The 13,716-nt window shown below is 43.6% G+C and overlaps 1 protein-coding gene across 1 annotated transcript in view; it reads left to right on the top strand.

Moving 5' to 3' along the window:
* The window catches only part of LOC137526106 (ectonucleotide pyrophosphatase/phosphodiesterase family member 7-like), a 118,958-nt gene that overhangs the window by 74,863 nt on the left and 30,379 nt on the right, over positions 1 to 13,716 (top strand). The window contains exon 4 of the mRNA XM_068247322.1: positions 3,156 to 3,301. Within this exon, the coding sequence (XP_068103423.1) occupies positions 3,156 to 3,301 (146 nt within the window). The remainder of the gene's footprint in view (positions 1 to 3,155; positions 3,302 to 13,716) is intronic.

Below are 13,716 nucleotides of genomic sequence, written 5' to 3'. Positions count from 1 at the left end.
CAAAATGAATCTTTCAGAGCAGTCTGTGAAGTAATGACCTCTCCTCTAGCAGAGAAAAAGTAAACAGTTAACTTACAGTTGAGATAATAAAAGTCAGATAACAGCCCTCTCCACGACTAACTTAGTTGGAGAGCTTAATGGCTTGTTTGCATAGAGGTAACAACTGGAGTTTCTCAACTCTTCCTGTACTGGAAACAATTAGACTGATGTATCTGATCTTAATGTTTTATTTCTTAGCTGTACTACACATACAAATCATATCATAATTTTTTTTTCGCTTCAGTGTCTCTTTAAGCAAGCGCTCGCGTCCTCTGTTACATGTTTGTCTGTCGATGATTAGTTAGGCGTGCTTGTCTCTATTGTGCTTATCACGTGGAGACCGCGCATGAACGCGTGCACTGTTGCGAATGAGTGCGGTGTTCGCGTTCAGTAAGCGTTTGTTATTTTCCGTATCTCTTCATTGTATGATTTGCTGTGCCTTTGCTATCTTCGTATTCTGTTCTGATCTGCCTTGTGTCACTTTTGGCAATCGCCTTTCTTGCGGTTGCGTTTCTGTTTCGTATCTGCTGTTGTGTGTGCGCTGTCGCGGGGTGGCGACTAGGTTGGCGCACACACATACAACTTGTCCCTTTGCTCGTTCTCATTTGCAATCGCTTCCCTTGCGATTGCGTTCTGCGCTTCGTACAATTCCTGTCTGGCATTTGTGGAGGTACAGAGGATTGGTTCCTCTGCACTCCTCAGCGCCATCTGCCGACAGGAATTTCCCTCTACGGGTGCGTAGCACCTTTTGCTGGGTTCCTGCAATTATACGCTTGTGGAGGATTTCCGCCGTATCAGCGCACGCGTTGTGCGCTGATCACGGAGAAAGTTCCACAATCGTTACATTATCCATATATATATATACTCTATTGCTGAACCACCTATAATATAAAGAGCGCCTCCTACTATCAATATAATTCATGTCTACCACCCCACTACGTGGGGCCCTCACGACCGGCTGGAAGTGAGGAATTTTTCAAGGAGCAGCGACCATCCCTAGGAAAAGACAGAGTGGTTGCCTCTTAAAGCAACCTACTTTTGTGAGTAGCGTTACTCTTATTTCCTAGACCATTTACCCTGAGATAATATACCACAAGGGCTCCCGGTGTTCCTGTGTTTTTTTATTTACGTCCACACAGCTACCAAACTTGGTGACTGAACAACAGTGGCAGTGACTGCAGCTAACTGAAGTTGATCGCTGGCTGGCTGGCTGACCTAGCTAACAAGTATACAGTAATAGAGCAGTAGAATCAGTGTGAAGTTGAACCTGCCTGCACTAAGCACAGCAATCAGGACAATCTCTCACTGACAACTACACTGACTACAACTAACTTAAGTAATCACTCACTGGCTAGCTAGCTGAATACAAATATCAGATACAGTATAAGGGCAATGTAAGGACTGAAAATGCTCTTGCTGATGCACAATATGGCCTGGAGATGATCCTCTCAGTGCCACAGAGTCTAGCAAGGACGGAGCTCTGGAAATAGCCCCCACTTTATATACAGGAGGGGGGGGGCAGAGCCTCCCCTCCTATGATTGGTTGCTAGGGCCTGGCTCGGGGCCTCTGATTGGCCCAGGGATGTCAATTCTGCCCATTTCCGTCCTATCACGACCTAATCACGGATTTCAACCGCAATCACGGCCGTGACTGCATTCCAAATAAATGCAATCACGGAATTTCCGTGGCCGATTTCCGTAATTCAGAATAGATCACGGATTCAGATTCGTAAGTCGAATAGTGAAAAGTGCTGGTGAATCACATATTCTGTGATCACGGAAATTATCTGCCCACCACTGCCCCCCACCCGCTTCCTCAATTTAATATAGTGTCTGCAGATAATAGTGCTCCTGCGATTACACTGTGTCTTAATCTCAATAAATTTATTTATTTTCTTTATGTCAGTTATACTTAATTGAGGTGAATGATGTTTTACTATTTTAGAATGTTGTCAATTTTTTGGGGGGGAGGAGCACCTCCTCCCTCCCACTGTTGTTCACCCCCCCCCCCCTTTCCCTAAGGAATCTATCATAATAAATCCCCTACAGCCAAAGGGTTTTTGCTTCCAGAGTGTGACCCACTCCCATCTATAGGAGACACTGCATGTCTGAGTAGAGAGGGGCTTTCTCCACCACAAGCCTTGTACCATGGTTGCTTTAATAGCAACTACATTTTGTGAGTAACACTCTTTTTACTAATTATTCCATTGTTAGCAAATACTACACTATATTGGTGCTCCTGAGGTTATCTGTGTTTTTGTCCCAGAAAGATTTGCCTCCTGAACACAGCTGGCTTTTACACAGATAGCCCTTTTATCCTAAAACTATTATGCCCCGTTCACACTTGCGCTTCTGTGCCAAACGGACCAGATGACCGGACCGGATCCGGTCTGGTTGCATCAGGTATGTATATGGCTGCGATCCGGATCCGTTTGGTAAAAGTTATAAATAAAACTATATAATTGTTGGGGTCTGGGAGGTCAGCAGAAGGTGCACCTGTAGAATCAGGTCCTCTGCTGTTTAGGCCTCACCTCCACCTCCGACATACTGCCAAACAGATCCAGCACGTTAGTCACTGCTGCTCCACTCCAGAAATGCTTGGCCCATGTGTCCCCATCCAAAATGGCCGCTAGAATACGAATAGGAAGTGGGGTAGAACGTCAGGTGTTTGTAGCCAGTGTGTTCTGTGCTTTCCGTTTCCCATTGCTTTCTATTTCCGGATGGTGCAGTCAGGCTCCGGTCCGGGTGCGTGGGCCGGATGATCCGGACCCGAAAAATAGCGCATGTTGGAAAAGTGTCCAGAGTCCGGATCCGATCCGGCTCCGTTCTGTACGGAACGGACGCATGTGAACGTCCGCATAGACTTTGCATTGCTATATGGAACATACATTCCGTTTGTACAGTATATGGTCCGGATCCGATCAGGCGAATCCGGACAGCGAACGCTAATGTGAACCAGGCCTTAGAAAGTTGCTTCAGTATGAAAAGTTTAGAAGGGCTGCACTAGATGATCAGGAGCGCCAGACAAAGAGGACTCAAAAAGGAGTGACCAATAGCCTCTTCTGTAGTCCTTTAAGGCCAAACATTAGTTATTTTTTTCTCTATATACATTTTAGGACGCTGGGTTGAAGATCATGGTGTCATCCACAATCTTATGCATAATCCTGAGACTCAACTGAAGATTCCCTACAGAGAAACACAAAACATGTCAGAATGGTGGGACAATGGAGTATTGCCTTTGTGGATTACTGCCCAGAATCAGGTAATACAAATAACAGAACAAGTCGTTCACACACAAAACCTGACTAAAGGGGCCCATACATATTATGGTTATGTAAAAGACAGCACATTAAAATGCTCATAAGCAAACAGAGGGGGTGCTCATCCCTGCAAATACCCTGAATAGGCTAAGTCAAGTGCTTAGGGGAGTGGTAAAATCAAGCTTATATCAGAAATGTATGCTTGCATGCTTAGTGATGCTAGTTAGCGTACCGACCAGATCTAAGTGGTAAACATCATTTGGTGAACTAGCTTAACCACTTGCCGACCGCGCACTCATACCACGCGTCGGCAAAGTGGCAGCTGCAGGACCAGCGTCGCCGGCTGCAGGCTAATTAATCAGGAAACCGCCGCACGCGCGAGCGGCTGTTTCCTGTCATTTCACAGCGGGGGGCTCCGTGAATAGCCTGCGGGCCGCCGATCGCGGCTCGCAGGCTAAATGTAAACACAAGCGGAAATAATCCGCTTTGTTTACATTTTTACAACGCTGCTACAGTAGCAGCGTTGTAGTAGATCAGCGATCCCCGGCCAATCAGCGGCCGGGGATCGCTGTCACATGACAGCGGGGAGCCTGTTAGAGGCTGCACAGGACAGATCCGTTCCTGTGCAGCCTCCGATCTCTCGGGGAAGGGAGGGAGGAGAGGGAGAGGGGAAATCCTGCGGTGGAGGGGGCTTTGAGGTGCCCCCCCCCCCCGCCACCCACAGCATGCAGGAGCGATCAGACCCCCCCAGCACATCATCCACCTAGTGGGGAAAAAGGGGGGTGGTCTGGTCGCTCTGCCTGTCATTTGATCTGTGCTGGGCTGTAGAGCCCACCCAGCACAGATCTGAAAAAGCAGCGCTGGTCCTTAAAGAGACACTGAAGCGAAAAAAAAAAATATGATATAATGAATTGGTTGTGTACTATGAATAATTTCTAGAAGATTAGCAACAAAGAAAATATTCTCATACTTTTATTTTCAGGTATATAGTGTTTTTTCTAACAATGCATTATTCTATAATATGTGCAGATTACACAACACTCAGCATTCAAAATGAGTCTTTCAGAGCAGTCTGTGAAGTAATGACCTCTTCTCTAGCAGAGAAAAAGTAAACAGTTCACTTACAGTTGAGATAATAAAAGTCAGATAACAGCCCTCTCCACGACTAACTTAGTTGGAGAGCTTAATGGCTTGTTTGCATAGAGATAACAACTGGAGTTTCTCAACTCTTCCTGCACTGGAAACAATTAGACTGATGTATCTGATCTTAATGTTTTATTTCTTAGCTGTACTACACATACAAATCATAATATCATATTTTTTTTCCGCTTCAGTGTCTCTTTAAGGGGGGGGGGGGGGTAAAGGCTAGGTCCTCAAGTGGTTAATGCAAATGCTGCATTGTTTTGTTAATGTATTCATGACAACTCAATTAACAACACTTTTAGAGTTTTTTTCAATCACTTTCTGTGTGGGCCTGCCTGTATTTTGTGAGTGCAAGAGGTTAATGCTGGGATGCCCTTGATTTGGCCACTACCCTTAGGGTGTTTGCATGGATGAACACACCTTCCACTTACTGTGAGTTTTTTTGGCACCACACTCCAATTGTATATATATATATATATATATATATATATATATATATATATATATATATATATATATATATATATATATATATATATGCATGTGTATATATATATATATATATATATATATATATATATATATATATATATACAGTGGGTTGCAAAAGTATTCGGCCCCCTTAAAGTTTTCCACATTTTGTCATCATTACTGCTACATCCTAACATCAAACAAAAAGGGCAGCACCAGTACATGTATCCTAGCTCATTTGTATATCAATGATCAACTAAAGTGTGTGTAGAAAAGGATTCAGACAAATGTATAAACCTACCAACAAAAATGAATCCTATAGGGACCGCACCACACAAAGTATAATAGGTCAAGAAAAATGAACTTTATTGAAATATGATTGCACACGATTGAACACTAGACCCCATGTAGTCACAATGAATAATGTAGCCAATGGCTATAATAATGAATAATGAATGAAACATCAATGATAAAAGCCCAACCCTTCACTCAATCCCCAAATGCAAAATCGGTATACACATTGATGGGAAAGTGACAAGTGCAAACTGCATGAAGCCTCCTAAACAATGTATGGACAAGGAGGGTAATAAAGTGCTAATAGTGCAATGAAAAATGAGGTAGAAATGCTGAAGAGTGCGATGTACCTGTCAATTCAGATGTACAAGACCGGAAAATGTGACAAGAAGCAAGAAAGTGGAAGTAAAGTGAAACACTGGTCAGTGTGACCAAGTAGGAAAATTGCGCCAGAGGAAGACTCACCAATGTAGAGAGCGGGAGGAGGAAGGGATGCGACAGCCTGGGACATCTGCCTTCGTGATTCGCCGCTTGCAGCGGCTTCTACCGGGCATCACATTACTGCCACAAACATGAATCAATTTTATTGGAATTCCACATGAAAGACCAACACAAAGTGGTGTACACATGAGAAGTGGAACGAAAATCATACATGATTCCAAACATTTTTTACAAATAAATAACTGCAAAGTGGTGTCTGCATAGTTATTCGGCCCACCTTTGATCTGAGTGCAGTCAGTTGCCTATAGACATTGCCTGATGAGTGCCAATGCCTAAATAGAGTGCACCTGTGTGTAATCTAATATCAGTACAAATACAGCTGCTCTGTGAGGGCCTCAGAGGTTGTCTAAGAGAATATTGGGAGCAACAACACCATGAAGTTCAAAGAACACAGAAGACAGGTCAGGGATCAAGTTATTGAGAAATTTAAAGCAGGCTTAGGCTACAAAAAGATTTCCAATGCCTTGAACATCCCACGGAGCACTGTTCAAGCGATCATTCAGAAATGGAAGGAGTATGGCACAACTGTAAACCTACCAAGACAAGGCCATCCACCTAAACTCACAGGCCGAACAAGGAGAGCGCTGATCAGAAATGCAGTCAAGAGGCCCATGGTGACTCTGGCCGATCTACAGCTCAGGTGGGAGACTCTGTCCAAAGGACAACTATTAGTCATGCACTGTACAAAGTTGGCCTTTATGGAAGAGTGGCAAGAAGAAAGGCATTGTTAACAGAAAGCATAAGAAGTCCCGTTTGCAGTTTGCCACAAGCCATGTGGGGGACACAGCAACCATGTGGAAGAAGGTGCTCTGGTCAGATGAGACCTAAATGGAACTTTTTGGCGAAAATGCAAAACGCTGTGTGGCGGAAAACTAACACTGCACGTCACTCTGAACACACCATCCCCACTGTCAAATATGGTGGTGGCAGCATCATGCTCGGGGGGTGAATCTCTTCAGCAGGGACAGGGAAGCTGGTCAGAGTTGATGGGAAGATGGATGGAGCCAAATACAGGGCAAACTTGGAAGAAAACCTCTTGGAGACTGCAAAAGACTTGAGACTGGGGCGGAGGTTCACCTTCCAGCAGGACAATGACCCTAAACATAAAGCCAGGGCAACAATGGAATGGTTTAAAACAAAACATATCTATGTGTTAGAATGGCCCAATCAAAGTCCAGATCTAAATCCAATCGAGAATCTGTGGCAAGATCTGAAAACTGCTGTTCACAAACGCTGTCCATCTAATCTGACTGAGCTGGAGCTGTTTTGCAAAGAAGAATGGGCAAGGATTTCAGATGTCTCTAGATGTGCAAAGCTGGTAGAGACATACCCTAAAAGACTGGCAGCTGTAATTGCAGCAAAAGGTGGTTCTACAAAGTATTGACTCAGGGGGCCTAATAATTACGCACACCCCACTTTGCAGTTATTTATTTGTAAAAAATGTTTGGAATGATGTATGATTTTCGATCCACTTCTCACATGTACACCACTTTGTATTGGTCTTTCACGTGGAATTCAAATAAAATTGATGCATGTTTGTGGCAGTAATGTGACAAAATGTGGAAAACTTCAAGGGGGCCGAATACTTTTGCAACCCACTGTATATATATATATATATATATATATATATATATATATATATATATATATATATATATATATATATATATATATATATATATACAGGATCTTCTAAAAAAAATTAGCATATTGTGATAAAGTTCATTATTTTTTGTAATGTACTGATAAACATTAGACTTTCATATATTTTAGATTCAAATACACACAACTGAAGTAGTTCAAGCCTTTTATTGTTTTAATATTGATGATTTTGGCATACAGCTCATGAAAACCCAAATGTCCTATCTCAAAAAATTAGCATATTTCATCCGACCAATAAAAGAAAAGTGTTTTTAAAACAAAAAAAGTCAACTTTCAAATAATTATGTTCAGTTATGCACTCAATACTTGGTCGGGAATCCTTTTGCAGAAATGACTGCTTCAATGCGGCGTGGCATGGAGGCAATCAGACTGTGGTACTGCTCAGGTGTTATGGAGGCCCAGGATGCTTAGATAGAAGCATGTGTATCCAGAGTGTTGGGTCTTGCGTCTCACAACTTTCTCTTCACAATATCTCACAGATTCTCTATGGGGTTCAGGTCAGGAGAGTTGGCAGGCCAATTGAGCACAGTAATACCATGGTCAGTAAACCATTTACCAGTGGTTTTGGCACTGTGAGCAGGTACCAGGTCATGGTAAAAAATGAAATCATCATCTCCATAAAGCTTTTCAGCAGATGGAAGCATGAACCCACTTTTGAACCAGAAACAGCGGCAGAAGCGCCTGACCTGAGCTACAGAGAAGCAGCACTGGACTGTTGCTCAGTGGTCCAAAGTACTTTCTTCGGATGAAAGCAACTTTTGCATGTCATTCGTAAATCAAGGTGCCAGAGTCTGGAGGAAGACTGGGGAGAGGGAAATACCAAAATGCCTGAAGTCCAGTGTCAAGTACCCACAGTCAGTGATTGTCTGGTGTGCCATGTCAGCTGCTGGTGTTGGTCCACTGTGTTTTATCAAGGGCAGGGTCAATGCAGCTAGCTATCAGGAGATTTTGGAGCACTTCATGCTACCATCTGCTGAAAAGCTTTGTGGAGATAAAGATTTCATTTTTCAGCACGACCTGGCACTTTCTCACAGTGCCAAAACCACTGGTAAATGGTTTACTGACCATGGTATTACTGTGCTCAATTGGCCTGCCAACTCTCCTGACCTGAACCCCATAGAGAATCTGTGGGATATTATAAAGAGAAAGTTGAGAGACGCAAGACCCAACACTCTGGATGAGCTTAAGGCCGCTATCGAAGCATCCTGGGCCTCCATAACACCTGAGCAGTGCCACAGGCTGATTGCCTCCATGCCACGCCGCATTAAAATTTCTGCAAAAGGATTCCCGACCAAGTATTGAGTGCATAACTGAACATAATTATTTGAAGGTTGGCTTTTTTTGTTTTAAAAACACTTTTCTTTTATTGGTCGGATGAAATATGCTAATTTTTTGAGATAGGAAATTTGGGTTTTCATGAGCTGTATGCCAAAATCATCAGTATTAAAACAATAAAAGGCTTGAACTACTTCAGTTGTGTGTATTTGAATCTAAAATATATGAAAGTCTAATGTTTATCAGTACATTACAGAAAATAATGAACTTTATCACACTATGCTAATTTTTTGAGAAAATCCTATATATATATATATATATATATATATATATATATATATATATATATATATATATATATATATATATTATGTTTCCATGAGTCTCTTGCGTGTGTCTTTGTGATGTAACCCTCTTACATATTTACATTAAATGTGCTGATATGGTTCCATTTATGAGACAAGTTTTGGGCCAGTCCATCTCCTCATGGGGGATTCTCAGGGTTTTTTTTGTTTTGTTTTCAACAGCATTTCCTGAACAGCAGTTTAATTGCCAAAATGGTAAGATGTCAATCAGCCTTCCTACTCACTTGCACACTATTTTGTCATTTAGACCTTGCAACTGCTGTTCAGGAAATGCTGTTGAAAACAAAAAAAAACTTGAGAAACCCCCATGAGCAGATGGACTGGGCCAAAACCTATCGGTTCTGTCAGATTTTAACTGCCTACTTTTTTCGCGACAGCGGTCCTTTAATTAGACCTGGTTCACATCTGCGTTTTTTTGTGGAACGCAACTGGAACGTAAACTGTACAAACGGAACGGATGTGAAAGGATCCGATGTTAACCTATTGGACACATGCGTCCATTGGTACGGATACGTTCCATACATTCTGGTCCCCGGATCGAAAAATGGGCCCTAATTTTGTGGACCGTTCTGCCTAGCAGGGGTGGGGGGATGTGGGGTCGTGAACCTGAGCGGTGGGAGGGTGAGGGAGGGTGCAGCAGCCGGGCAGGTGAGTGAGGGAGGGTAAAATGCACACCTAATGCTTTTTTGAAGCCGGCGGTAGAGGCTTCCGTCTCCTTCCGTGTTATGTGACTACATGACGCGTCATGTGACTAGTCACATGACATGCTGTGTAGTCACAGCGGAAGAAGAGGAAGCCTCTACTGCTGGCTGCAACTGAGTTGGGTGGCTGCAACTGCAAACTGAGTGAAAAATTATCTGATCGATCGTTGATCAGATTCGTTTTCACTTTCCGTTTTGCAGTGTGCACAAAGCCATCCGGATCCGGTGAAGCAGTGACTAGAGGTGGCCCGAACGGTTCGCCGGCGAACGGTTCCCTGCGAACTTCTGTGGTTCGCGTTCGCAGAGAACCGTAAACTTTTCCGGAAGTTCGATTCGCCCCCATAGTGCATCATTAGGGTCAACTTTGACCCTCTACATCACAGTCAGCAGGCACATTGTAGCCAATCAGGCTACACTCCCTCCTGGAGCCCCACCCCCCTTATAAAAGGCAGGCAGCGTCAGGCATTGGACTCACTCGTGTGCCTGCAGTAATTAGAAAAGGGAGAGTTGCTGCAGACTCTCATAGGGAAAGCTTAGTTAGGCTCTTGTAGGCTTGTTAGCTTGCTCCTTGCTGATTCTTATTGCTAAAAAAGCACCCCTCAACAGCTCTTTTGAGAGCTAATCTTGTTCTTGTGATCTATTATTATTATTTTTTTGTGTGTGGCCCAGTTGCATTATATACAGCCCTGTCAGTCAGTTGCAGCTGGGTTTTGGCCCCTTGGTGGTAATAACTACTGTGCCAGGTGCAGATTTGTAATACCCATCACTGCATATAACTACCTGTTGTTCACAGTGCACCCACCTACCTACGTGAGTGCACGCAGTGTCACTGTGCCTGTCCACTACCTGTCTGTGTGTGACAGGTGCACATTGTAATACCCATCACTGCATATACTTACCTGTTGTTCCCTTCAGTGCACCCACCTACCTACGTGAGCACATGCAGTGTCACTGTGCCTGTCCGGTACCTGTGTGTGTGTGTGACGGGTGCACATTTGTAATACCAGTCATTGCATAATTGTTCACAGTACCTGTGTGACCACACACTGTGTAATATACCACTCCGAGCATACCTGTTAACTGCACCTGTGTGACAGCTGCACATTGTATTGTAATACCAGTCACTGCATACCTTTCACTGCATCTGTGACTGCACATTGTATTATACCTGGCAGTCAGTGCATACCTTTCACTTGAATGGATGGCAGACTTGCCCTCCATAACAGATTCTCATTAAAGGATTTTAAATTGATTTGTCTCATATACAGCAGGGCCTCGAAAGTCCTCCTGTATTGTTATTTTTTGTCACTACCTCGGGACTTGCATGCCATGCCTGCTGCCTTTCTTGGATGTGTGGTGGTAGCCGTTTCTCAGGCTCCAACTCCGGACCGGAATCGAACCCTGACTCCCTGGCCGTACACTTTCTTTAACAATGGTAGAGAAAGAACCATCAACAGTATGAGCAGCGATGGACTACTGGGTGCGCAGGCTTGATCTGTGGCCAGAGCTGTCACAATTTGCCATACAACTTCTGTCTTGCCCTGCCTCAAGCGTCCTGTCAGAAAGGACCTTCAGCGCAGCTGGAGGCATTGTCACTGAGAAGAGAAGATGCCGAAGTCACAAAAGTGTTCAGTACCTCACCTTTATCAAAATGAATGAGGCATGGATCCCAGAGGGCTACTGCCTGCCTGAAGATTAAGGCTCAACACACACCATACAATCTTGGTTGTTCAATCTTACCAGTTTCATGTAGTATAAGAGCTTATCCATTCAATCATTCAAGGTATTTTCAATCTGTTGGCCCTTATACTACATAGATTTGGTAAATCTGTACAACCAAGATTGTATGGTGTGTGTTGAGCTTTAGTCGGTCCCCACACACAGCATCTCTGCCTGCACGCCATGTGACTGCCTGCCCCAGGACTAAGTCGGTCCCCACACAGCATCTCTGCCTGCAGGCCGCTTGACTGCCTTCTCCGCCACCACCAACAGGGTCCAGGACTCCAGGCGGATTCCTGAATTTTTAAGGCCGCTGTAATCATTTTTCTGGTGCGTGTACATGAGTGCCTAATTTTTCTGGCTTACTGCAGCTGCAACAACAAAACACAAGGCATGTACATGTGCCAATTCCCCTTTGTGATCGTTACCTTGCCGCGGTGAAGGGGCTTGCATATCACAATGAAGCAATGACCGCCGGCTATATGATTGTCTCGGGGGGGGGGGGCACACCCAAGATAATAAGGTCGTTGCTTAATTGTGGAGAGACCAAATTCGATCAGCTGGACAGTCACTGTTGTTCTATCACTGAGCTACTACGACCGGGCGACCATATGGGCTTGAAAACTTCCACGACCTGCACTCTCGCCATGGAGCTCACCAGTCCAGCACGGCCTTCACTACACAAACAGCTGTTTGCGGTGCATTACACAGGGAGTTTGGTGTGTCAGTGTGAAGCAGTACTCTAATTACACTCCCTGATTGATGTATACACATGCAAGATGTTTTAAAGCACTTTAGGCCTCCAAATTAGCATTCAATGTGATTTCTGCCCTTAAAACGCTGCTTTGCGTCAAATCCAGATTTTCCCCCGGGACTTTTGCCGTCTATCCCACTCATCCATGCAAAAACTCAGATGTTAGACCCCTTGAAACATCTTTTCCATCACTTTTGTGGCCAGCATAAATGTTTCTAGTTTTCAAAGTTCGCCTCCCTATTGAAGTCTATTGCGGTTAGCAAAAGTTTGCAAGTTTGGGAACGTTTGCGGAGGTTTGCGAACCTAAAATCGGAGGTTCTGGCCATCTCCAGAGGTGACCGGATCCGCTCACTGGATCAGTTTGGCTCACAAATGCAGATGTGAACCAGGCCTTATTGTATGGCATCTTACTTTGCTGGACATCAGAGACTTTTTTAGGAGTCTGTTTTCATATATTTGACAGCTACTAGGTGTTTAACACCCAGTACATGGAAACCATATAAAGTTAACATTTAAAAAAAGTAGGAGTTGATAATACAATCTATAACAACCTGGAAACTGGAGGAAAGGTCAAACCAACAGAGTGTCTGTTTTCCATCTTACTTCTATATCTATATGGTATTTAGAAACAAGAGAATGGGAGTAAATTGTATAAATCTGGCTGAACTGTTTTTACTGTATATGTATTTCTCATGCTACAGCAAAAATTCTATTAACTTGACTTGCTTTTGTGTATGGGTTCTTCCATTCTTATTCACTTTTTTAAAATGTCCATTGTTTGGATGTCTTGATTAAATTATGGGATTAATAGTTTCTCGTTCACACATCTATAACAAGTATGCAGCCAGAGCAGTAAGACTACAATCAGCATCTGATCTGAATACTTTTTTGAGGTCAGAAGATCAACATAACAGCCCTGTCAATAGTTTTTTTTAAATACATATATACAGTATAAGGGTGTAAAGATGTCAGAAACCATATAATTTCTACCTTTTTCTTAAAATTTTCTAGGACTGACATAGTATTCTTATTTATAATAAAATGGGAAGGTTAGCTTTATGAACTTGCACCACTAGTGGTAATCATTTACATTTTTAAGGACTAAGTTCAGTAACATGATTTAACAAAGTGAGGGTGATTTATTAATGCACCTTAAAAGGAAGGTTCAAGCAAAATAAAAAAAAATGAGTTTCACTTACCTGGGGCTTCTACCAGCCCCATGCAGCCATCCTGTGCCCTCATAGTCACTCACTGCTGCTCCGGTCCCCCGCTGGCAGATGGAGCTGTGGAGAGCAGAGGAACAGATCCTCTGCCCTGCCACAGACGCCAGATAGGAATTGTACGAAGGGAAGAACGCAGGGCAAGATAGCCCTTAAAGAGAGAGAGTACAGCGACAGGGTGTATGTGTGTCCACCAATCTAGTCGCCACCCAGCGACGATGAACACACAACCATGAAGATCAGGTGAGAAGGCAATCGCAAGAGATGGCGATTGCTAACAGTGACACAAGACAGAATAAGAACAGAGGAGGA

This window comes from Hyperolius riggenbachi, chromosome 7 (assembly GCF_040937935.1).
Source record: "Hyperolius riggenbachi isolate aHypRig1 chromosome 7, aHypRig1.pri, whole genome shotgun sequence".
Taxonomy (NCBI): Eukaryota; Metazoa; Chordata; class Amphibia; order Anura; family Hyperoliidae; genus Hyperolius; species Hyperolius riggenbachi.
The sequence above is the reverse complement of the archived record's forward strand: the minus strand, read 5'-3'. Positions and strand labels throughout refer to the sequence as shown.